Raw genomic sequence first — 27,361 nt, forward strand, 5'->3', positions numbered from 1 at the left:
AACCGCCATTTTAAGGTCATGCCACAGCATCTTAATAGGATTCAGGTCAGGACTTTGACTGGGCCACTCCAAAGTCTTCACTTTTGTTTTTCTTCAGCCATTCAGAGGTGTGTTTTGGATCATTGTCCTGCTGCAGAACCCAAGTTTGTTTCAGCTTGAGGTCACAAACAGATGGACAAATATTCTCCTTCAGGATTTTTTGGTAGACAGTGGATTTCATGGTTCCATTTATCACAGCAAGTCTTTCAGGTCCTGAAGCAGCAAAACAGCCCCAGACCATCACACTTCCACCACCATATTTTACTGTAGGTATGATGTCCTTATCTGAAATGCAGTGTTACTTTTACGCCAGATGTAATGGGACACACACCTTCCAAACAGTTCAACCATCAGTCCACAGAGTATTTTCCCCAAAAGTCTTGGGGATCATCAAGATGTTTTCTGGCAAAACTGAGACGAGTCTTAATGTTCTTTTTGCTCAGCAGTGGTGACTCATCTTGGCACTCTGCCATGCAGGCCATTTTTGCCCAGTCTCTTTCTTATTGTGGAGTCATGAACACTGACCTTAACTGAGGCAAGTGAGGCCTTCAGTTCTTTGGAAATTGTTGTGGGGTCTTTTGAGACCTCTTGGACGGGTCGTCGCTGCGTTCTTGTTCGGCCGGCCACTGTTCCATGTTTTAGCCATTTGTGGATAATGGCTCTCACTGTGGTTCGCTGGAGTCCCAAAACGTTAGAAATGGCTTTATAACCTTTTCCAGATTGATAGATCTCAATTAATTTCTTTCTCATTTGTTCCTGAGTTTCTTTGGACCTAGGCATAATGTCTAGCTTTTGAGGATCTTGGTCTCGTTCACTTTGTCAGGCAGGTCCTATTTAAGTGATTTCTTGACTGAGATCAGGTGTGGCAGTAATCAGGCCTGGGTGAAACTGAACTCAGGTGTGAATAACAACAGTTATGTTTTAACTGGGGGTGCAAATACTTTTTCACACAGGGCCATGCAGGTTTGGATTTTTTTTCTCCCTTAATAATAAAAACCTTCATTTAAAAACTGCATTTTGTGTTTACTTTTGTTGTCTTTGACTAATATTTACATTAGTTTGATGATCTGAAACATTTAAGAGTGACAAACATGCATAAAAATTAAAATAAATAAGAAATCATGAAGGGGCAAACACTTTTTCACACCACTTTAAATCCTGGAGATTAATTTGGATGTATGAAATCAACACATTAAAAATATACAGTTATAATTGAATAGGTTACAATTATGTTCCCTAAATAAAGGTACAAAATACGTTGCCTTGAGTATACAACCACAATGACAGTTTTTCTGATGGTGCAGGTGTTCCTAATCCAGTGTTCAGTATATATGGGAATAATGCTATCTTGATATTTTTCTCATACATATGTGCTGAAGCTGACAACAATAAATCAAGAGGATGAAAAGACAGCTGTCATATGCCTTTTTTTTTCCTCTGAACATTTTTCATCTCAATGAATATATCGCTTCATTATTATTCTACTGCCTCTACAATTTGAATGATCCGTCTGGCTGACAATGCCAAAACATACCGAAATGTGGTCTCTCGTACATGTGATAAAATACCAGCATACACAGAACCAGATGGTGCCCAAACAGTCTCCATCAACAGCCGGAGACGTGTAGCTGTCCAAAACACACAGGGCTGAGAAAGTGCACCTTTGATCATGAGCACGGGGCTGAGTGTGGGTGAGTGATGAGGCTGTGCTGGGGAATGCCAGCATGCCAACCACGGCAGTAATGAAACGCTCCACACTGATGAGACCGCAGCCAGCTTAGTCTCTGTTTGTTGATATTCTACACTTGCCTGTGGATGTGGGTGTGAGTGGGGAAACATTCCACTGACTAATTGTTTATTAAGGATCCCCCCTGAGTTGGACTGAGCATAGTGTGTACTTGAGAACTATTACTGGGTCTAGAACCGTTACTCTGACATTACATTTGTGATTGAGCAAGTATTTTTTGAAGAGAATCCATAAAAGGTCTTTGATGTGACTTTGGAAACATTGTGAAAGAGTTTTTATATGACTTTGGGGGATTCAAGTAATCCATTGTTCATGGTTTGCATCCTCAAAAACTTAGTGTGATGATATATGTAAGTGCTTATATTACTTGGAAAAGTCACTTTTGGCCTAGAGCTTCACTGGACAACACTCTTACCTCCCGACATCCAGAGATCTCTCTCTGCAAGGCCATTAAAAGGCAATAAAGATTCCTCCTGCTCGCTGTGACTAATTCCCAAATCAATAGCGCTCCATTTTCAACCCCCCTATTTAAACTATAGAGTACAGGAAAAGAAAAAGCCTATTAATTAGTGCTTAAAGCTTTAGTTTCGACAAAGGATTAACATGTTCTGCTGAGTGAGAGCAAAAGAAAAAGGCACCTGAAGGGTAATGAAGGCAGTCAATGGGAGAATCAAAACAGTGTACCCATAGGTGAGAAATGCCGGAGGATGTTACACCCAGGTGAAGTTGATGTAACTGAAACTTCAAAAAAGTGACGGATTCAATCTGTTGGCAAAATTTGTTGTGCTGCTGAGCTCTGTGCTGAGTTCAGCAGCTGGTCCTAAGGGAGAGGTCAGTGTTGTTGTAAGCTTTAGAAGTCCAGCAGAGCTTCCTGACATCACCTGGCATGCACTCGTACTCAAGATAACGGATTACTTCCTTCTTCTCCCGCACTAGCAGCCTTACACTCGGAAGAACATTATGGGAAAAGAAGGTTCAGGAAGAGCAGCTGAGCTAAAATAGCTTCAGGGAGCCATAACAATGCAAAGGTGCAATCTTTACTTCATACTGTTCTTCCAGGCAAGTGAAGGGTTTTCATCTGGAATAAATAAAAGGAAAAATATATGCTTGAAAAAAACAGACTGACTGCACAAGCACAAATTTAACATGAACGTTAGTGTATTTATTGGGGATGCTTGATTTCTAATTGTTACAGTTAATAAACGATCCACAAATTAATATTTTGCTTCAGACAACTACAGAGTAACAGAGAAAAAGTTTACTTTTGATGAGAGGCCTGCAACATCTGCTGTAACACCCTGTGTGTACAAAATTACAGTAGCTGAAATAAATAAAACGCTGTTTTGACACTCACATATACAGTATAAACTGTCTACATTACAAACACAAACTGCGGAATGAAGTTCTGTAGCCAAGAGTTTCCATCTTCATAGAATATAAGAACACATGTAAGGAAAAATGACAGAATGAGAGCAGGCAGCCAAATTCCTAAACTGTAATATTTTTTAAAAAACAAACAAACAAAAAAACAAATATACAAACAGAAAAACAACTAAATATCCTAACTGTTTTGTATTGCCATGACTGGGATAAATAAAATGTTTCTTTTTTTGTCTTAAAAAAACCCAAACAAATAACAGAAACAAATGTGCTTCAAAAGAAAAAAGACATGTTATTTGAAGTAACAGAGCTAAAGAAACAGGCCTTTAGTTCAAAGATGAAAACCCAGGTTTTTATTCTCTCTGTGGATGGATGGATATTCATTTTCAATTAATAAATTGTCAAGTTTAGTTTTCGGATGTACATGCAACATCTTGAAAATAACACATCTTTACCTACAGATAAGAGTCTCTATTTAAAAAGACCCTTCTAGAACCGTCAGAGTCTTGCAAAGTTCTCAAATGAAACATCATTGTTGGGTGTTAGCCCTTTGCAAATCATTTGTTGTTTTGGAATTGCCCTTCATCTCAAGTGTGATTCATTCGCATGGTCAGTTAACTGATAGTGACATAGTCAGATATCCAAGAACTGTGCATAAAAAGCAAAAAGCTGGTTACATTCACAAAAAATGAACAAAGAAGCAGCAAAAGTCTGAAAATAAAAACGTAGTCATGCACGGAGGAATATTCAGCGCGTTAATAACTGTGTGTGTGTGTGTGTGTGTTCGTTTCCACTGTGATTCTGCTCAGGGAGGCCTGATGTGGTTTATCTTTTTGGTCGGTCAATGTCATCGATAGCTGCGAGGAGTTTCTGTCTGGCCTTCTTGTTGATGTGAGAGCCCAGGCAGACGTTAACCAGGTTGGCCAGCTGCTTCATGGAGTATTCCTGCTTAAACACAACACACAGTTACAAAAACAAATACATGTCTGTGCAGTGCTGTGCTGTGCATATCTCATAAAAACCCAATCACAACTAATACTTAGAACTGCTAAACGGATTTAAAATAAAGAATATTCCATGCCAGAATTTTAAGATTTCACAGCAGTGAAAAATATTGAAAATCAGTACAAAACTCCTCACAGTGGCATTTATTACAGAAAAAAACCCATAATATACAATAAACAAATGGCATTATTTCTAATTAGCAATGTGTAGAAAATCCTGCCAAATCCTGCCAGCCCTTCATTGTATTACTGTGATATTACTGGCTCTCTACTGATGAATTTAATGCTGAATTTGTTTCAGAAGTGAACATAATCCACGTCAATTAAACTGCACTGCACTAAGCTTGTAATGTAGCAAAACTAAATGCTAAGTACATCATTGCATTTCCTCACCGCACGATTGGACAGTGATTATACTTCAGTGTAATGATTCCTGCACACCCTTAATGAAACTGCAATGAAGAAGATGGTTTTCTTATGAGGAAGTGCCATGTGTGGCCTGCCTTCTACAATGAAATATATCCACTTCTGATGGCTCAGTATAGAGATTAGGCTAAGATAAATTTGCAGCCAACAGGAACAAAAATAAAGCCCATTTTGAAAAATGTAGTGAAGCTTTCAATTTTCAGTTTGGCCCATTTTCTGCACATCACTAATATTTTGCACTGTTTTGATTGCTTTAAGATCTGGCATGGAGTCTTTGTCACATAAAGCATAAACTGGGTCATTTAGGAGATATTTATTGACAACAGATGCGTTATTTTTCATCAACTTCCTGAAGTAACTCAACCTACAACTTGCAAAGAAGCTCATGAAATTGAAAAGTTTGTTATTAGATATATTTTCAGTGTCATTCAGTAAATCAGCTCAGGTAGAACGTCCACAGAAGGCCCATGGGGGCCGTTTGTTAAGAAAAACATGGATACAGTTTCCTGGCGTGGTTTGATCATTCTAAACCATTTGGTCTAGAGGGAAAGCTTCTTTATGTGTAGTTGCAAACAAATTACAGACATTCCCTGATATGACCGATGTTAAAGAGAATGCCACAGCGATTGGTCTGTGGTGGAAAGGGGAAATTCAGTATGATCATGAAGTCATGGGTGATTTAGTTGCTGGTTTGACAGCAGAATCACAGTGAGAAAGTACACTGCACTTTGTGTGCTGACAGACACTGGGCTCCTCACCCGATGGTTCTTGATGAACTGCTCCATGTCGTTCTCTGTCAGGTAGTAGGCTTTGATGTAGGTTTCCACAAACTCCTTATCCGGGATGGGTCTTAGGTCAGTCAGCTTCTCCAGCTTCATGAGGAACTGCTGGAAGTCCAGTTGCATCAGGGCTCTGCCCTCGTTACTGCACTTCTTCACATTAGCATATCTGGCAGACAGAGGACGACAGGAATGGAAGCTTCAGACACATACGGACCCACGAGCTGCATTCATTTACTTTGTACATTTTCAGATAAAACGCTACAGTGGATATGAACAGGAGAAAGAGCTACTGTCACCTTGTTATTCTTTGTTGCTTATTCCACCCAAAATATACAATACCTTGTTTCAGAGTTTTGTCAACAAAACAGTTCAGTAATTTTTACCTCTCGGGAAAAACTTTACTTTCAGAACCTTGGAAGTCCTTCCTCCCAAGTAGAGGAGACAACAGATCTTTTTGTTCATTCTCTTTCTAGCAGCTGTATGTCAGAATACTGACAAATTATACTGTATATGCTGTTTATTATATTCTGTATATATTCTTTTATTCTGAAATAACATTTTCTTCATGAAGTAATGGCTCAGTCTACATCTAATCTCAAAATAGTGATAGGTTTCACTAAAATACACACTTCAAAACTCTAAAAATATTCATTGCAATTTACCCTTTTTTCTAGTGTTTCAGTACATAGAATTATAATAATTTTTGGGAAACAGAAATATTTAACATATATTTGAGATACTTGCTTTGCCAATGAAATAGAATGGCATTCAAATGCAATTTTGGATATATGCCAAACTATGACAAAAGCAATAACTATAGTTAAGGATAAAAGGGTCACCACACAATAGGCCCTTTTATAAAGGCAGCTCAGAATGTTACAGTTGAGACAATACTTTTGTGTGAGTGTCTGTAAAGAAAAGGATGGCCTTTCAGTGAAAACACAAAGGCGAGAGACATACTCAAACACAAGCATTCATCCGCCAATGGATACTGAGCAGAGCAATAAATATTTAAATAGTGCTATTATAAAACTAGATCATCGCCAAAGCCTGCAAAAGAAAATCAATGGAACCGAAATTCTGCGGCAGACCTATTAGCAGGTAATGTCGTAAAATCAGCATGAAATGTCTACTTCCACTGGAGTCATGCCTCTTTTCACACATTAATATGGACCATCACCCTATGAGCACAACCTCAAACGTGATTTCCGTCGTGTGTAAACATTCAGAGACAATGACACCCTGAGCTTGGCAGGTAAAAGACTCCAGAGGGGTTTAACTGAAATGTAAACACTGCCAATCCCCTTTTCTATTCATTTGAACAGCTTTACAGGACTAGAAGCACATAGGTCCTGAGCGCTCATCACAATAGCCAATTTATAGTGTGTCCACATACAAAGCAAACACAAACACACAGCCCGGTAGATCAGTCTCAGTTGACACCAGTGTTTACTTTATGGATGACAGTGTTATAATTGCTTTCTGTGGTGGAATGATACTGAGACCCAGTTAGTGCATCTGCCCTGCTCCTCCAACTTTTACATCTCCAAATCTCTCCGTCATTCTTCTCCTCTCACGTTCTGTGTGATGCTTGCAGAGAGCAGCTGTGATGACATGGGGAGTAGTGACTCGGAATGTAAACAAGCAAGGTTTCTGAAGAGTCTGTGCCGAGAGGAAGACACACGGCCTAAATGGACAAAGCTGTCAAAGTTTTGGTGAAGCTGCCACTTGGGCAGAACAGCTGGCTGGGAATCACCGATAAAAAGAAATACACACCATGACAGCAGGTCTGCGGTAGAAACGCAGATGTTAACATCTTGCATTAATTGAATTTAGCCCACCCAGAAGACTAACTCCACACGGGCATTAGGAAACACCTCACGTAGGAAGTAGGAGGCAAAGTTAAATCTCTTAGACGCAGTATTGATCCAATCCTGCTTGGCTAAACCCAGCTCTGAGCTTAGCCCAAGCACTCCCACACAACAGACACAGGAAAAGCCATGGAGCTTCCCATTTTCCTTCTCACGCCTTCCATATTCTTAGTAATGATGCACTTCTTCCCCTTTCCATGCTCTCAATGGCTGTATACATCAATAATTCAAGACTTGGAGAATGTCTTATTTTGATTCTTTCTTTTTCTTTTAAGATCTAAACCCAGGGCTTGCTGCTCAAAAAGCTTTTGAGATATGTGCTGGATGTTACTGTGTACCTTTAGATGAGACCATGGTCATACATGGTCCCAGTGCAGTATATGTCAAAATGATAGGACAGAAGTGAAGTGAACAAGAGGCCTTCCTCACTCTGAGCTAAAAAGCCAAGCTGCAGGCCTAAGGCTAAGATGAGTGAGGAAGCAGAAAATAAACAGTAAAACAAACAGAACACTTTTCATTTATTTAAAATTCCAAGCAAAATAGCTACTGAGAAGTTATTTCTTTTTTCAGGAGACCTTCTAATAAGATTAGAGTACTTTGCAAATGTTTTAAGCACCAAGGATTATTATTACTATTTACAATCATTTACTTTCTCAGTAGGCGTGGTGCTTGTATTAAATTATAGATAATTACAATAAATACAAAAACAAATACAGCAAAAGTAAAATGATTTTTATTTCTAAAAAGCAGTAGATGTTTTGTGATCCTATGTGGAGAACAGATGTAGTTTTTTTCCAATCTAAAGCACACTTGATTTAACATAATGAATTAACCTCTTCAAAATGGTAAAAAGGTATTGGATGATCATTTCAAATAATACTAGACTGTCAAAGGGAGAGATTTGGAAAGGGTTAAACCAGCACATTCTCGTACAGAATATCACTACTTACTATAATTCTGTTATTTGTTTTTATTCTTAGTTTTTTTTTTGGTTCAGCAAATAAAACTCTGCAGTAAAATTACTGCTCAGATAAAAATGTATTAAAATATGCAGATTAAACTGACCTCATAAAAAGTGAGCTAGATCAAGATTTTGTACAGTTTTTAGAATCATTCATGATCTGTAACCGCTTATCCGGTTCAGGGTGGGTCTGGAGCCTAGTCAGAATCACTGAGTGGAAGGCAGGAACACACCCTGGAGGGGGCACCAGTCCTTCACAGGGCAACACATTCACACCTATGGACACATTTTGAGTCACCAATCTACCTACCAGCGTGTGTTTCTGGTCCCCGGAGGAAACCCGTGTGCATACAGGGAGAACACACCAAACTCCTCACAGACAGTCAACCGAAGCGGACCTTGAACCCACAACCTCCAGGTCTTTCTACCAGTGTAACTGCGACACTACCTGCTGCGCCACTGTGCCGCTTTTTTGATGGAAAAAATGCAACCAAAAGACCAAGCTTTGAAAAAACCTCCTGTAGATTTCTTCTTCTTAGAGAAGAAGGCAAACATGATGCTTATTTAGCTGCTGTAAGTCTTCTGTACATTTTATGTTGTCTAATTTTGATTCCCTTAGGCTGAAAATTGTACTCTTGTAAGTATTATATTGACTGAATTTGTATAAAAATCGTCTCCAAACTTTGCACAATACTTAATCTCAGGACACTTCCGCACATACAGACTGTGCTTTCTCAGTGCACCACTTACTTAAAACCTCATAGGGGTTTGTTCACAATGCTTTACTTATGACAAGCAGATGTTCAAACAACTGGATAATAAAATCAACAGAAAAACAAGAGAGCACTAAATGAATATGGGTACAGAATGAAATAAAGCACCTGACAAGCATGCCCACAGAGCCACTGTGAGAAGCAACAGCTATGGGTATACAGACACTGTTTTTAAATCCATCACCAGAACTCACCAGGGACACAGACATTTTTGGAAACATCTAGGAGGCTGTCAAAGTAACAGGGAGAGGACCTCCCCTACAACCCCTCCAATGCCCCTCCCCAAAAAAAAAATTGACACTCCTCCACATAAACGGCTAAATGGGACAAATCAAACAGAGCTGCATGAGGCAGCAACAGTTTCCAAATCCTGATGTATGTAATCTACAGGTGAAATTTTGCACATCCCCTAAATTTAATTATGATTAACTACAGCCATCACTATTATGCAAGCAAGCCATAACTGAAAACACACTTTGTTCCTCCATTTTCCACTAGAGAGTCTGACTGTTTTTTCTAATAGCATCTTAAAATGTAATGGATGTGTGAATAAAAGAAAGAAAAAGAGGCTCACTTTGTTCAGTCAGAGGTGAGTTTGGGAGACATTAAAAAGCATGAATAATGCTGTCGATCAAGAAATAAATTAGAAGCATTCAGAAAAAAATAGGTTAAGGGTGACTTTCTAAAAAGTCAATCGTAAAATCTTAAAACTACAGAAATGGTAACTTGTCAATTTATATTTGAATATTTCATGAAAACACAAAGTGTTCTACAGTTCCAATATACTTCAGCATGTTTGTAATGGCAAACAAATTTTTAATCCTGAATGAATTTAAACGGATTACAAAAACACTATGAAAAATAATTGAAACAAAAATGAAATCTGATCTACCATCTGTCTGTGCCTTTAAATGAGAATGAGCCACAGCTCAGTTCAGTGTGAGAGCCCAGGAATGAGGAGCAGAAACTTGTTTTGTGTCAATCCATACTTGTTACTCATATAACCCTGGGTCCAGCATTGTGACTGCAGATACTCAGAGCAGGAGGCTGAACAATTCTAAAGTGTTTACGCTCTACTCAGGATGCAGCACAAAATAAATATGACTGGCATTATCCTATGATTTCAGACAGATCACAAAACAACTTTTTTTCAGACTTTATCCTTTCATATTCCTCTTCCTTGTGTGTTTAATATCATATAACTAATCTCCTCAGAAATATCTACCTTACCTAATGTGCATATGAACTGGAATTCAGTTAAATTAATAGAAGGTTTTGCAGAGAATATTAAGTGTCTACCATTTATTTTAGTGTACAACGTTTCCCAAGACTTGTATTAAACTTATCAGCTCCCCAGCTGATAAAATATAAGGCTACTAGGTTTAGACTCATCATCAATTTCTTTGTCTACCTCAAATATTGCTGGCAAAGGTTTTAAAATTCATCCTAGTTGTTCGAAAGGCTAAGACTGTTCTATTGTATAGCTTCGGTTTGCTCTGCTCATTCTCAAGAACCCTTCATTATGTATTTAGAATAAAACACTTCATGTTCATGATGATCATTCGCATAGTTGTCCTCAAACAGATAACGGTGCACATTCTCAGTCTCTGATTAATACTAGTCCAGATTACTTTGTTAGTAGTAATTCATCATTGGAAATTCTTTTCAGTACAAAACTACACAAAATCTGTGTCTGGGTAACAGCCCAAAGAGGTTGCTATCATGGCACTGAAAGAGACAACAGAGGGGAACAAAAACATTCTGGTTTGACCATGATTAGCAATTACAAAGCCTTAATGACTGATTCTATGTTCCTGCTGGCAGGGCAGTGTGTGTACTCACCCCTCCACCAGTGTTCTGTTGGCCAGTCGGATGCAGTGCTCCCAGAGGACATTTGACACCGGCAAGGGGATTCGCACTTGTCTGGAGACATCTCCAAGCCTTTTATTGAACTGTTCAAACTCCTGTAACATAGAAACAGAATGTTCAGCCAAAGGCTGGTCACTGCAACCTTTCTATTGTATTGTTTCAACATGTGAAAAATATAGTTTAGCTTCAGTCTTGCATTGCCTAGATAAAGTTATAAAAATGACAATCCAGTTCAGGCACTAGGCAATAAACACCTTGGTGTAAGAGTCAAATTCAGAGAATGACCAAGACCAGCCACATGATGTGTGTTTTGTCTTAGTTTGCAATCAGTGCATTCATTGTGTTCAAACTTAGCATAGAATCAACAGATTCAGCATGTCCTCTCCGAACTTGGATTCAGCTAATCCAGAGTGTTCAAAGCCAGCATGTCCTCCGAAGGCCCAGACCTCCTCTTTTAAGACTCTCATTCAGGGAGTGCAGGTCCTGAGGCACATCCAACTCTTTAAGTCTATTGTGATTAAACCATGATGTATAAGGATCCTTTACTGGGAATCCTTGCCACACGAAGCATTCACTGCAGCAGTGAAGCACAAACCAATCTCTCACAGAGGTGTTGATTCAGCTGGACCATTTCTCTCTCGTTCGTGGTAAGAGGGGAAAAATGTGTGTTTCTTACTGGAGAGACTGACATGTGGTTTAAAGGATGCCAAGAACTAGATGTACCATGTACTTTCTCTTTGTTTGTTGATGATGCATGTCAACAGTGTGAGAAGAGTGGAAAAAAGACATGAACCCACTACACACACAAGATTAGGATTATGAATACATAGGTTTAATATTCTGCACATCACAAGAATATATATATATATATATATATATATATATATATATATATATATATATATATATATATATATATATATATATATATATATATATATATATTCACACATTGCTTCTTCAGCTCAGGGTAAAATTAATGCCAAAAGGCATGAGTGGAGTTGTTATGTATATGGGCTCTAAGAAATGTAATATTAGTTCAGTTGAACTTAATTTGTGATCATTTTTGGGCTACAGGATATATGGGAGAGGATTTTAATCCATTTTAATCCACTTGGACGTCCATATTTTGTTTATTTCCCACCGAGTTGTGTTTTAAAAAACAACTAACTACATATGCAACTATATGTAGAAATATGAATACAAAATACATGCCACAATCAACCAAGAAACAAGCAACACAATAGTTTAGCTAAAACAGTAGATGGCTGCCCAGTAGATAATGACAAAGCAAACAAAGCAAACATGATGACTAGTTTTGGTAAATCTAGTTTGAAAAGGATTTGATAGACAGAAAAATTAAGAACCTCAAAACCAAAAATTTGTTACAAATGTGATTTTCATTAGTTTTTCATTATGAGCTGGTGATCATGTGTCTGATCAGGGCAACATATAATCCACCATCTAAGCTGAATTCATGAGAGATGTGGCAGCATTTATTTTGTACAGAATGAGTAAGCACCACCAATTTGGTTTGAATAAATGCTTGGCACAAGTAGTCTGGGTCACTGGCAGTGTCAAGCATCGTGGCTCTCGCTTCTTAGAAGATTCACAAAGTGAGCATGTCTTTTTCAGTATTCGCCTAGCTTGACTGAGTCTGCAGTAGGAACTGTGCAGCATGGTTAAAGACTTATGTAAATGTGTTCACCGGCACATGATTATGCATATTTTGGGATTCAGAGGGCTTCATGTGCAAATAATTATAATTTAATTGTAAAACCCCATCTGTTCTGTGAGAGTCTCCATCCTGGAATATACTACAGCAATGCAAATGACACCTTACCTCCCTATGCAAAATGCATACAGGCTAATGAATGAATGTTATGAATAAATATTCACAGTCATATGACAGAGACTGCTCTCAGCTCGGTCACGACTGACAAACAGGAGCAAGAAGCTTTCATAACCGCCTTTAAACCTGTCTCTCTGAATCTGCATTTCCTTTCCAACCTTCTTCCATTTGAATTATTCAGATCCTGGCAAATAATTGATATCTATGACCTTTTAATCTGGAGGATTCTGAGGGCAGGGTGATTAGTGAAAAAAAGAGGGAGTAAGAAACTGAGAAACTGCAGAAAGAAGACGTCATCTGAAGACAAAATAGACAGAAAACATGGGTGATTCATTCAAAGTGCAGGGAAACGACTGTAGAAAGTTAACTTGTTAAACCAGCTACAGATCAATTTCATCTGTCCTCTGCAGGCACATATCTGCTTTGCTGGAACCTGTGGGAGCTTATCTGGGTCAGTGCATTTGAATCACAGAGGGCATTTTTGAGTGTATTTCTTTAACAGGTTGCAATACACCCAGAGAGAGAACTGACAGCTGTCCAGACACTGTATCTTAGATTTAAGACCCACACAGTCCTCCTCAGCAGGACCCAGAAGAGCAGCACTTAAACTTAATTACTTCACTCTAAATATGCAGCTGTGTGAGTGGGCAAGGACCCAACACCATAAGCCCCTCTGAATGCTACCCTCTAGGCCTAAGGTTAAACACATTTAAAAAATCTGTTCATACTGGATTCATGTTTATTTCTAACAGCTTTTTCTCACAAATTAACTGAATTCGCCAAGACAATTGATTTTAATTTTCTTTAAACACTCTATTCTATCTGTAGGTACCAAGAAATTACACCATCATTTCAGGCACAAGTTACCCAGTAACAAAAAGCAACAAAATATGTTTGAATTGTAAGAATATGTGTTGGTTAAACCTTAGTCACACCCAAATAGATTTAATCAGAAAGGTGCAGACACCATGATTCCCACTGAATAACGTCCTAACTTCCATAATGGCCAAAATAAACTGCAGTGTATGAACTACTGTCTTGCTTAATCTACAATTAAAATATGCTTATGCATACATTACTGAACAGATATCAATGACCATTCTTTATTTATTTGCATTTTAGTCAATACAAGATCAAAGAGAAAATAGGCAAGCCTAATTTAGCCGGACCACCATTAGCCATATAGCTATTGTCACACAGGTGTTTCTGGCATTTCAAAAACAAGAAAAACACCTCATTGTCATTGGAAGGTCTGGAGAAGATTTGGTGCTTCATATCAATGCCTTTGTTTAAATAATAACAAATAACAAACTATTACAATAATTGATCTTTTCAGTTGCTTATTAGGGTATGTATGATCATGGAAAGCCTCTTATTGTCTGTTCAAACAAAGCTACAAAACTGAAGCACCGAGTTGAGATGACATTAAAGCAATTCATTTACCATTTTAACTTTTCTAAAACCAAAGCACCTTAACCTTTTATCAACTATGTAATCTACACTTGATAAAGGAACAGGGCGTCGCTGGAACTATTTATGTAGCTACTGACTTACATTTCTATAAGGGTCTGACTGATAAAACGGTGCTGTAATAAATTCACAACCTCGTTTATTTTGAGTAACACCTCGCTCTGGTGTTGTGGCTTTAATAATCCAGAGATTTTGATCCAGAGATTTTGTCTATTTTCATGCAAATTTAAACAAATAGCTGCACAGATGTAATTTACTCGTCAGAAAGTCAGTAACAGTGAGATGTGTATGTGTATTTGTGTCATTATAGGGACAGACAAGATGACTTTCTCGTTCTTAAATATACAGGGGTTGGACAATGAAACTGAAACACCTGGTTTTAGACCACAATAATTTATTAGTATGGTGTAGGGCCTCCTTTTGCAGCCAATACAGCGTCAATTCGTCTTGGAAATGACATATACAAGTCCTGCACAGTGCTCAGAGGGATTTTAAGCCATTCTTCTTGCAGGATAGTGGCCAGGTCACTACGTGATGCTGGTGGAGGAAAACGTTTCCTGACTCACTCCTCCAAAACACCCCAAAGTGGCTCAATAATATTTAGATCTGGTGACTGTGCAGGCCATGGGAGATGTTCAGCTTCACTTTCATGTTCATCAAACCAATCTTTCACCAGTCTTGCTGTGTGTATTGGTGCATTGTCGTCCTGATACATGGCACCGCCTTCGGAATACAATGTTTGAACCACTGGATGCACATGGTCTTCCAGAATGGTTTGGTAGTCCTTGGCAATGACACGCCCATCTAGCACTGGATTGGGCCAAGGGAATGCCATGATATGGCAGCCCAAACCATCACTGATCCACCCCCATGCTTCAATCTGTGCATGCAACAGTCTGGGTGGTATGCTTCTTTGGGGCTTCTCCACACCGTAACTTTCCCGGATGTGGGGAAACAGTAAAGGTGGACTCATCAGAGAACAATACATGCTTCACATTGTCCACAGCCCAAGATTTGCGCTCCTTGCACCATTGAAACTGATGTTTGGCATTGGCATGAGTGACCAAATGGCTATAGCAGCCCGGCCATGTATATTGACCCTGTGGAGATCCCGACGGACAGTTCTGGTGGAAACAGGAGAGTTGAGGTGCACATTTAATTCTGCCGTGATTTGGGCAGCCGTGGTTTTATGTTTTTTGGGTACAATCCGGGTTAACACCCAAACATCCCTTTCAGACAGCTTCCTCTTGCGTCCACAGTTAATCCTGTTGGATGTGTTTCGTTCTTCTTGGTGGTATGCTGACATTACCCTGGATACCGTGGCTCTTGATACATCACAAAGACTTGCTGTCTTGGTCACAGATGTGCCAGTAAGACGTGCATCAACAATTTGTCCTCTTTTGAACTCTGGTATGTCACCCATAATGCTGTGTGCATTGCAATATTTTGAGCAAAACTATGCTCTTACCCTCTGCTAATTAACCCTTCACACTCTGCTCTTACTGGTGCAATGTGCAATTAATGAAGATTGGCCACCAGGCTGGTCCAATTTAGCCATGAATCCTCCCACACTAAAATGACAGGTGTTTCAGTTTCATTGTCCAACCCCTGTATAGTAGAAAATAAAAGGCTGGGTTACAGAAACATTCTCCAAACATAAAGAAGAGACTGTGATAAATATTACCTCAACAAAGTTCAACACATTTCTGTTTGAGACCCCAGTAAAACACTGAGCTGCTGACCCCAGTGGATAGTGGAGCTACAGGGTTGAAGCAACGCAACTGTGTCCCAATTCAGCTCTCAACTCTCTGACCCCTTGAACACTTCAGCCCTCATGCCTTCTGCTCACCTTTCAACAATGTCATCAAAGTGAACACTTCAATGAAGGATTTAGGGCTTATAGCAAGAAATGGAACAGGGAAAAGCCTGCAGACAGCATGATCCCAGACACTTTTACCAATTTAGTTATCGTGACTGGATGCATATTTTTTAGGTCCCAAAAAGAGGGAAAAGAGGACGTTTGGTTACCGCCGAACAGTTCCAAATTTAGTTCATGAACTGGAATGTGCAATATGGCTGAACATTTAACCATTAGGAGTCAGTCAGTCAGTCCCTCACTCACTCAGAAATAGCTCCCTAATCACTGTTCCCTATATCACTTACTATACCATGCACTATTATAAGGCACTGAAGTCAGGAGGATAGTGAACAATTTTGGACACCATCTCTTTATGGTTATCTACTATCCACTAACATCAGCTAGTGTACATGGGTTCTACACTACCATTTGCGGTGAATTGTGGGATTGTTTGAGCGCAATGAAAATTGTCCAATTGTTTTTGGACACTACTACAAAATGGTGGATCACCAAAAGAGTGCACTATATAGGGAATAGGGCACAGTTTTGGACACAGCATCAGTCTGTCAGCAGTGATGTTCGATACCACCGATTTCCTTTCTAATATGATACAGAGTAAAATTCACACCAAGCCGATACACCTAAATGTGACTGGTAAATCTAAAAAAGTAGTGTATTTCAAATCATAGCTTCATAAAGAGTACAGAACATTATTCATTTATTAGCATAAAGGTCTGATATCGAAGGGAGTGAAATTTCAGTATCAATCAGCACATCACTATCAGTCAGTCAGTCAGTAAATGAAAATTCCTCTTCTAGGCCGGTCCGATAGGCGGTCCGGCAACAATCATTAGGCACATGTAGTAGGTATAAGGTAAATCATTCGAAAAAGGAAAAAAAAAAACTGTTTCTCCAAAACTGTTAGTTATAAATGACTAACAGATACATAGACAATATTACTTTTTACAACCACGTAAGATCTGGTGAACTATTAATTCTTTAACATTCTGATAAACAGTACACTGTCATAAAAATACTTTTGCTTTTTTTCTGACCTTATGTTCAAAAAGGATAATGTATAATTACTATTATATATTTTGACTGAGAAATAATGAATGAAAGTGTTGTTTATAACTTCAGCACAGCACCGTATGCAGGGCCAGAGTGGGGGATTTCAGAATTAAAATAAAGTCTGGACAATAATGACAATGAGCCACTTAGCTAGTGTCAACTTTTATCCTTTCATGCTGTAATATTTAATTAAGAGTATTTCCCTGTAAGATGATTTGCTACCCTTTTTACAAAGAGAACTTTGGTTGACGTGAAATGTCAGCAGTAATGCAGTAGTTCAATTTGGATACTTTTTCAAAAACATTTTTTCAAAAATTTTGCTTTGTTGCAATTAATTGCAGAAATATGCCACATGCTTAAAGAATACATAGAAAAGTCTAATCTCATTGGTTAAAGCTAGCCTTTATTAAAGCACATCTAGTCGCTCAGTGACCCCATCCCCCTTTTAGCTGAAAACGAAGGTGGGTGCTCAGTGGGGGTGGATATTGCCTGTGAGGACATACACATTGTACTATCACATAAAACCAATTCAGCCCCACACAAACACATTACCTTTAAAAGGACATCCACATAGACATTGTGCTGTGACATTATCTCTTTAATGTCCCATTTCACTCCCGCCATCAGCAGCAGCATCTGCTCATAATCGATGGCTTTGGCTGCCACTATCCAGTAAGTGGGCTTCCGTAGTTCGCTGGCAGTGGACACCGTCTGCAGGAGAAAAGAGTGCTCAGGAAATTAGTTCAGTACTGGATGTACACACAGCTACTGTTCCATGAGTATAAGTTGTGAAATGATCTGACAACACTGTGATATATGCCAAAGACTGCAGTCTTTATTACTGCACGGCAACAGTAGCCGCTGTCTGGAAAAAGCATCACCTGAGAAAAGGACAGAATCAGGATTATGGAACATAGGTGCAGCTGTCATGAAGCTTTAATGAATCTAGCCATTTAAGAAAAAGTTTCCTTCAGAATGGAAAGAGAATAAAGAACAGCTGAAATTATTTTATAAAATACCAAGAGGAAACTTAACGGCTGTATGGCAAAATGTGCTTCTCTAAATAATTCATCTACAGGGAACAGACTTAAGCACATTTTAATACACAGTTATTGTTCATTTGTTTAATATAACATACTGGAAATTTAAATGGTGTATATTCAGAGGGCAATGTTATATGATCCAATATTGCTATTGATCTCATTAAATAAATAATTCTGTGTTATAATTTTAAAATATTTTATACGCAGAGGTTTATGTGTAAGGTTTGTCTGATGATATTTACTTCTGGAAGAAAATCTGCTTTTATGAAGGAGAAAAAAACTTCAGTATTTTCCCAAAATAAATTTGAACTTTTTATATTTAATCTCATTTGATATTTTATCTCAAAGTTTGACATAAAACAAAACCTTGCAGAAAAACATTTAGTTAACTGTGTCTGGAAATATAATGAGCTGGCCCAGCAGTGATGAACAATAAGAACAGGAATGAGTAGAGGCGATTTAAGGCACAGAAGATAAGCCCCTTTGCCTCGAAGTGTGGCTCCAACACCAGGCTCTCGTTCTCTTTTATAATTATTTATTTTTTTAACAAGGGCCACACTGGGCACCCAGCAGGAGAGAGAGAAGAAATGGAATGGTTCTCGGTGAGATGCACGGAAAGGGCAGTTCCATAAATAGATTTGGAGGCGTCTGACCTGTGAGTAGAACTGCTGGAGGAAGGGCTTCTTGGCTGCAGGCATCATGGTGTCCAGATGAGGCTGCAGGAGCTCAAACTGCTCGGCCAGGAACACTCTGCAGGGGGACATGTGTCACATCAGTGGCGGCTTTTTAGTGCAGCACTCAGGCCCAGAGCACAGGGCTTACAGCAGGGGCCAGGGGTCCATAGAGCAGCTCCACTGTACAAGAACAACTGCACCAATTCACTGCTCTGCATGCTCCAAAAGCTAACTGCTTCCACCAGCTACTTTAATCCTCTCTGTGATACACACTTGCAGACCTTTGATGAGGCGGAAAAGGAAAGACGTGATCTGGGTCATAATGTTACGAATTTTGCCTTGTTGCAGGGCTTGAGCATTCAAAAACTATGCAAAGTACTTTACATGTTCAGTTTTGTGCCAGTTTATTTTAGGAGCTGATTATATACACATATAAATAGTTCCATACGAAACTACAGGTACATGCTCTGCAGATACATTTAAAGTAAACAAACTAAAAAGCCACCCAGTATTATGTTGCCATCACTCTCTACTGTTGTATATGAGGAAATAAATAAATAAATGCCCATAAAGTTTACTTCACTAAAACAGAGGCACTGACAGCTCCTGACAAGATTTTCTGCTGTGAGTGTAACTTTCAGTACCAGCTTAGGTCAATTTATTTGGCTAGGGTCTCACTACTAAAACTCCATGCCTGCAATGACTAATGCCAATGGATAATTATTCTAAACAATACTGTAAAGAAATAAATACTGGCATGTTTTATGCAAGGGTGTAGAATTAGCATGGATGGAGGTGACGTGTCCCCACCAATATCCAGCAATTGTCCCCAACAATAATTTGATCCCCTCCCAAAAAAAAAAAAAAAAAAAAATCTGTCAAAGTCTCCTTAACCTAGAGGTGCAGAAAGGGGTTAATCACATTCTTCACTCAACATCTACCTCCCCATAACATATATGGCCAGTGTGATTGACTGTGCCTTTCCCTGCTGTCAAGCAACTCTCTGTAGTTTGGGTGTTATCAGCGTGTGTGTGTGGGGGGGGGGGGGTTAAAATGGAATAACACATGCATTTGGAGTTTATACAGGAGCCTACTAGCTTAAACAAACTTGACCAACCTGACTGACCAGTGATGCATTTGATAACCATGAGTAAATAAATCTAATTAAACTCTGATCAAATTACAATCTACATACACAAGTCACATGAAATTACCAGGTGGAATGACCAGGTCAACTTAATAAACTCCAATGACTGCAAACTAGTGAAACAAAGTGATTCTGTGTAAGCTTTCAAAGACAAAGTAAGACAACGAGGTTTAGGAAAAATTTAGAGTGTGTCCAGAATGATAATCTGAGTTGTAAAGATTAAAAGACTAATTGAGAATTTAGCATAACAAAATTAATACCCAGAACTCATCATAATTCAAAAGTGGAAACCAACTCTTAGAACAAATAACCTGACAAAAATAATGCAAGGAGAACAGTACAGCATATCATTTAGCACTTAATGACTCCTTGTACCCAGATATGTTGAAACATTAATTAAACATCTGAAAGCACCTTTTTGTAAACAGCTTGTTATTTCCAAGTCCACATTGTATTAATAATTATTTTTATAAGTGAACAAAGAGTCAATACGGTAATTCAATTCCAAACAAGTGAATAGTAGGGTATAGCATAACACAAAGAAAAGAGACCTGAAGTTTCTGTTGAACCTATCCTTGCTTTCAAGTGCTGATCATTAGTATGCATATGGAATATGCTGACTATTATCTCTGCAGAACATCTGTTATCAACACCAAAAAACCTGAACAACACAGCTCAACACAGCATTCAACTGGAATAGGCCTACCTATCTTTTCAGCTTTATTTATTTATTTATTTTTGAGGCCTGCTGAGATACGACATATAAATACATTCATTATATACATGAATGGAGAGTGAAAACAACAAAGCATACCTCTAGCATTCTTGTGTGCACTGGCTTAAAACTGCATCACACTTCAGTTCATTCTACACAAGCTCATGTATTATTATATTCATATTCTCAGCAGTAAGGTGTGATAAGTGAATATGCTTTTAAGGAAGAAGTAGATAGCCAAAGGTGGGTAGGGCAACAAGAATTCATACTCAACCGTATTCATACTAGGGAAAACCAACTCAGGTAAAAGTAAGAGTAGAAGAATGAAAAAACTACTAGAGTATAAGAGTGAAATCAGTTGCCCCCCAAAAAAAATATATATAGTGGAAAAAAAATATATATACGGTGAAATCGGGACATTTGCATTGTTTATTCTTCTGAACTTTTATCTAATTGAAAAAAAAGGATAAAGAACACATTTTTAAACGTTATTACTGACCACCCTAAAGGTATTTAGTAAATATTAACAAATTTTGAATTTGAGGCATCATCCTGATAATTTGGGATGGGGCAAAATAAGAGGGAAAAGCTTATGAAATATTCAAGCTACATCGTTTTGAATTGCACTGCAAGCAAATGAATATAAATATTAAATCCCTCAGACAGCACTGCACAAGAACCTTTTCCTAAGAGGTCTATGGTTATTTTAACAAGACAATGCCTCACCTCATTCTGCACATGCTACCACAGTGTGACATCATACAAGTCATACATGTGTATGTGTGTGTGACTGGACAGTCTGCAGTACATATCTGTCTCCTATAGAAGATTCATTGTAAAAGAGAACCAGACAAAGACTTCCACAGACTTTTAAGCAGCTGAAGTCTTGCATCAAGCTAGAACCTCAAAAACAATAAGCATCCTCAGTTTCAAAATGATTAAAAAGAGTAATTAGTAGAAAAAGTGATGCAACAGAGTGGTAAACATTCCTCGGTTCCAAGATCAAAGTCCCGAGTGTACATTTTGATATATCTGAGCTGATGTTATAATATTGAAAACTGAAATAACTCAGGTAAATTTAAACATTAAATAATTAGCATGAAATTAGCAAAAATATATAATCATAAACAGTATGGGAGCTTTTCCCTTTTATTTCTTAAGTTTGTGCTTAATGCAAAACCAAATATTGTACATAGGATTTAAATCTGGACTCTGACTAACTAACTAAATACATAATACAAATAAAAAAAACATAAGCCAAAAGGACAATATCTGGTCATAATTCTTGGTCATCTTGCAGTGTGAACTATGACGCTCTGAAACTAACATCTGGTTGCTCCTCTTCAGAAAGCAACACTTCAGTAGCAGAATGCAAGCATTTCAGCAATATTCCATGTAATATTTTTGTTAACACCTCTAAAAGCTTTAAGTTTTGCAGTTCAGAGTTTGGTCCATTTTTTCTTGGGAGAGCATACATTCATTACACCTCTTCTGACAGTGTGTGTGTGTATGTGTGTGTGCCTGCCTGTGTACTGTCATCTCCATCTGCCACCCCCCCTCCTCCCCTACGTGCTCACAGCCCACTTTTGTCGCTAATTTCAGCCACCACTCATCTCCACACCATACTGTCTCATATAGTGCCAGGAAGAACCCTTCCATATTTTTTTTCCCTCTCAAATTACCCAGTTTAATGCAGATACTATTTTTACAGAAATTAAGCATACATTTCGTGAAGCATCTGTGGTTTCTTTTCTGCTGACAACACTGTCACCAGCCAGGATTCTGTCCAGCTGTTGAATTCAACTAATAACACAAATGCTTCAAAACATGCAAAAGAATTGTCTTTACGTAATTCATGTAGAGTAAATATGGAGAGAGTCTAACTAAGACTCTCTCTATTGTGTCAAAATGTGAATAAAACACTAGCCTGATGATGCATGATTAACACAATGAGTGAAAGAGTGAAAAAGCATTAATTACCCATTTAGCTTCAAATACAACTATTAGTTCCCATTGTTTTCTATAAGGAAATCAACAGTAAATTGTTAATCACTGGCTAAATAAAGATGAAATATCAAATTTAACTTACAATCAGTCAAGACAACAAGCCACAAAGCTGAATGATGCAGGAATTACAACTCACTGATGTTTAATGCCACTGGCAGCGCACAGCTGGAACCTATGAGAATAATTTACATCAACTCTCTCATTAATAATTAATACACATTACTAACAGTGCACATGAGAAGTGCTCTCGTTCCCTCTTTAGAACACTTATTCCTGTCTTACATGATTACAAATATCATGTCAGACGAGTCTTGGCTTCATATCTTAGAAATAATCCTCTATTCATGACTCTATGCCAACGGTCAACTTGAAGATCTATTTTAATAGCAGTAGCCCAAAAGACTGGAGCAAATCCAAACAGTCCACTATATATTAAGTATTAAAACACTTTACAAATAAATAACATTACAAGAAGTTCCAGGTACTAGCTTTTAAAAGAGCTTGCCTCTGCAGATTTAGCAGAGAGGCAACTTTTAAAGCACTAAAAATTTACATTCAGCAGCAGTACTGCCACTCTGTTCCTGAAAGAAATGACTTGGGCTTTAAGGACATCCATCAGGCCACTGCACACTTCAACTTCCAGAGCATGCTTCCATCCTCTTGTGGCTGTGTGTAAGGTCAGCAAATGCAGATGTGATTGGCTAAGGGGCAGCGACACCTCAGAGATGGTTTTAGTCTTATCAGGAATGCCTGGAGCAGCTTCAACCCCACTGCTTAAAAAGAAAAAAAAAATCCACATTCTGCTTTCATCACCTACAAAGTTTAGTCTTAGAAGCTGGAATATATATATATTTTAATTGCTTCTCATGATTCATTCAATTATATTTGAGGTCTAGGGTTATCAGACAACTTCAACTTCAACAACTTAAACAACTTTATGCAAATAAGTTATGATGCAACAAAGGGACATTTTAAATAACTGGCTTAAAGAAATTCTTATAAGCAATCACAGACACGTCAGTCTGAGGTCCCCAACTTCTGCTCCCAACTTTTAGAGTTTTAGTGGTAAACATGGAAGAGAGGCTCGTGTTTGCATGATGCATGTTTGCACATATACAGGGAAGAATAAATCTGAAAAAATTAAGCATGGAAAAAATAGTGAATAATGTTGGTGTATGCAGTATTATGTTATATAGGCCAAGGTTTCTCAACCTTTTTTAGATCATGTTACCCTTTAAAAGCTTGTCAAATTTCAAGTTATCCCAATATAAAATATATTACAAAACATACTTTCTGCATCCGTCTGACACCCAATATACAAACAGACACACACACGACACAGAAACACAGGTACCTGAAACTGTAATCAAATGTAAGCCATCGTTTTTTTAAATCATATTTTTTAAAGATCAATATGTGACAAAAACAGATCAATTACATTTTTAATAGAATAATTTGTTTGAGAATGAAATGCGTTTTTGTTTTGCTGCGTCTGTAGTGTACACTCACAATAGTAACCCACCATCCTCTGCTGTTAGCGCAGAAAAGACTAAGATGGAAAATGCTGACCAAAACTCTTACTGAAAATCTTTGGAGACTATGAGATAAGGTAAGAATATTGTGACCATTTTTCCTCTAAATAATCTGAACTTTCCCAAAACATTCTGCAAATATTCTGTATTTTTATAATATAATGAAAAAACATAATATCATAATATTAAATATTAAAATATTTTTGACAGCACACCTGAAGAAAGGCTGGTAAAGGCTATTATATTTACTTGTTGGAGGCTGGACCTTGCACATGTCCACACATAACAGTGTAAGAGGCCTTGAATACACCCATAGGAGACAAACTTGGGTTGACATAAGTGACCTATCAGACATGTTTTTGTGCTCACAGTTTTATTAAGTCAGAACTATGTAGTGGTGACAAAAACAATATACAGTTTGCTCTGAATTGTGATGCCACACCAAGCACAAAAGCAGTGGCACTGACAAATGCACAAGTGCTCATTACCCTATTGCTCTAATGAAGAGTACTTATTCTCCCCCAACTCCAGCAATCAGAGGTCTATGAGCTGTAAATGCTACAGTTTTTGAGTTTCACATGATCTTAGCTCCAGCCCTAGCTCTTCTGTTCCAAGTTTAGTACATCAGATGTTTCTCATATCATTTGTAACACAACTCTTTACACTGCACATAAAGGAGTGGCACAGAATCATGACACAACAGTGATTTACAACAGTATTAATGAATATATGGCTCTCGAAAGCAACAAGCAATCATGTGGTTCTAGATAGTTTAATTATTATTCCCTTAAAGCCCAAACATACTCATATCAGTCAAAAATATAAATTAATCACCTATTATATGTGCTGAAATGTAAAGACACCCCTTATTATTAGTAAATTTGCTACTTCAATTATAGCCACCATTATTCAGGGTGAGCACAGGCTCGAGTGGTGCACTCTTGTTTTCTGGAGTGTTAGAAAATCATTTAATACAAATTGGAGGAGTTGGAGTGGGGTTTGTGATCCAAAACTAATCATCCAACCTGACCTTACACATTTTTTTCCCCCCTTTCTGTATTATACTTTTTTTCCTGACTACTGTATGTGTATGTGGTCTATGTACTTGTCTGGTATGTTTGTAGTAGGCTGATGTCATTCATGTGTGCACACACCAAAACAAATTTCAAACTAAACCTGAGTCTGGTTCTGATTTTCATGTCTGAATGCAATCAAATTTTCACAGTAAAGTTCTAACATTGATTTCTAAGTAATCTATGAGGAACAGAACCTGTTACTAAAGCAGACGCCTTCCTGATAAATAGACTTGATTTTAGAAGTAATGTTGGAGTAGGTGAAAACTTATTGGTTTATCATTGTCTGTACAGTTGAGTGAAGATTCTAGGAGAATTTGGACAATACTGAAGAACTAAAATCTATACATCAAATAATGCACTTGGTCATACAACTGCAACAAGTGGGAAAACAGAAACAATAAATGTAAGAACCTGAATAACTGCTGAGGAGGACAGTGAGAGAAATCCTTTAAGCCTCTCATGTGGTTTATTAACCAGATATTGAGAATAAAATTATGCGTATTTGCAAGCTACTGAAAAGTCATGTCCTGTGGGAGCTGTAATTGCAACGTGCAGAAAATAAATTCCAACTTAAATAGAATTCGCAAATTGTTATAATACCAGATAGAACAAATCATTGATATATATATCCAGCATTTACACAGGAGCTTAAAAGGTATTAAAGGAAACATTGGCTGAACGAGAGGCTTTTTAATGAGCGGTTATATATAATTTGTTCCCTCCACCTCCCTAACCCGCATTTCTGATATACACGGAAATAGAGTTGTATGAATGCCAGGCGGAAATTAGGTTTATTCACGTGACTGAGACGCTGGGCCAAGTAAAGGAGTGTAATTTAAACTTTATCAAGTTATACTGGTAGAAATAGGATGCTTAGATGGTAACAGGCAGCCCATTTCCTGCCCTTATCTTTTGCACCTCTAATCTTGATCCCTGTACTGGATTCCAAACCTTCATTGATTATTCCACTAAGCAGGGAGAATGGGTCTAGTGGCACTAACCTTTTCTGAAATGGGCCTGGGGTAATGGCAGTATTAAGAGTGGCACATTCAGAGCATGTACTCATTGTAGATGGAGGGTTAGAGTATTAGCCATCAGCAGCATACCAGCCCAGACCAGTCCAGCCAAAATGGGTTTTCCCACCATGAAGCAGTTTGAGAAAAGACATGTTTCAGTGTCATAAGATATGTATCCTCTGATCCCTTGCTCATTCACAACCTCACTTGTCTCCCTCTAAAACGTTTGAATTTTCGGATGCAGGCTTTTGTGGCTGGCACGCGCTCAGTGCCATCTGGCACATGAGACAGTCCTCTCTGGGCTTGTGGCTACGGCATGTTCCACTCAGCCAGCTCCCATGAATTTGTGAAAAATTCAATGAGATTGAGAGAGAGACAAAGAGATAGAGAGAGAGACAAAGAGATAGAGAGAGAGAGAGAGAGAGAGAGAGAGAGAGAGATAAACAGACAGACTTACAGAGAATGTGTCTTACTACAGCAGAGAAAGATCTGAGCCTAAGTGGTGATTTAGAACCCCAATCATCCAGAACCTGCCCCTCATTTGGATTAGTAGGTAAGCAGGTAAGTCATCAGCAGCATCGCAGCACTTAATGAAATGAACTTGGCCGGCAGTAGCTGACCCCCCCAATTCAGCCTCTTCTGACTCATCAGGAAAAATGCAGGGCTTAAAGGACAACAGCAGCAATTTGGCCAATAATCTTACGTTTCACTTGTTTGCCACGCACCAAATGAGCACAGATACTTGAACTGGCTTTTTTTATTTCCACAGAGAACTTTCTTCAATCTCTTCTTGGCACTAGAACAGGCAAACGCACTGGCAGATTACATTTTTTTTCCTCAAAGAAGAAAATGCCTTAGGCTCTCTTCCACCTCCTCAACTCAAATCCTTATCTTCACAGCAGTAAAATAAATAAATAAATAAATAAATAAAACCTTAAAATAAACGGGCCTTCTCTCTCAGAACTGCATTTTCATTCATATCTGATTTCTTATAACAAAGCCTGCCAATTTTTATACTTATTTCAGTGCCGAAAAAAACCCCAGCATG

At 38.2% G+C, this 27,361-nt stretch overlaps 1 protein-coding gene across 2 annotated transcripts in view; it reads right to left on the reverse strand.

Moving 5' to 3' along the window:
• Positions 1–2,940: 2,940 nt before the first annotated feature.
• Positions 2,941–27,361, reverse strand: part of vps50 (VPS50 EARP/GARPII complex subunit) — a 153,606-nt gene continuing 129,185 nt past the window's right edge. For both annotated transcript variants that reach the window (XM_066674752.1, XM_066674751.1), the window contains 5 exons: positions 18,800–18,896; positions 17,656–17,814; positions 10,826–10,947; positions 5,355–5,544; positions 2,941–4,111 (listed from right to left, as the gene is read on the reverse strand). In XM_066674752.1, coding sequence (XP_066530849.1) covers positions 3,992–4,111; positions 5,355–5,544; positions 10,826–10,947; positions 17,656–17,814; positions 18,800–18,896 — 688 coding nt within the window. In that variant the 3' untranslated portion in view covers positions 2,941–3,991. The remainder of the gene's footprint in view (positions 4,112–5,354; positions 5,545–10,825; positions 10,948–17,655; positions 17,815–18,799; positions 18,897–27,361) is intronic.

This window comes from Hoplias malabaricus, chromosome 6 (assembly GCF_029633855.1).
Source record: "Hoplias malabaricus isolate fHopMal1 chromosome 6, fHopMal1.hap1, whole genome shotgun sequence".
NCBI classification, from domain to species: Eukaryota; Metazoa; Chordata; class Actinopteri; order Characiformes; family Erythrinidae; genus Hoplias; species Hoplias malabaricus.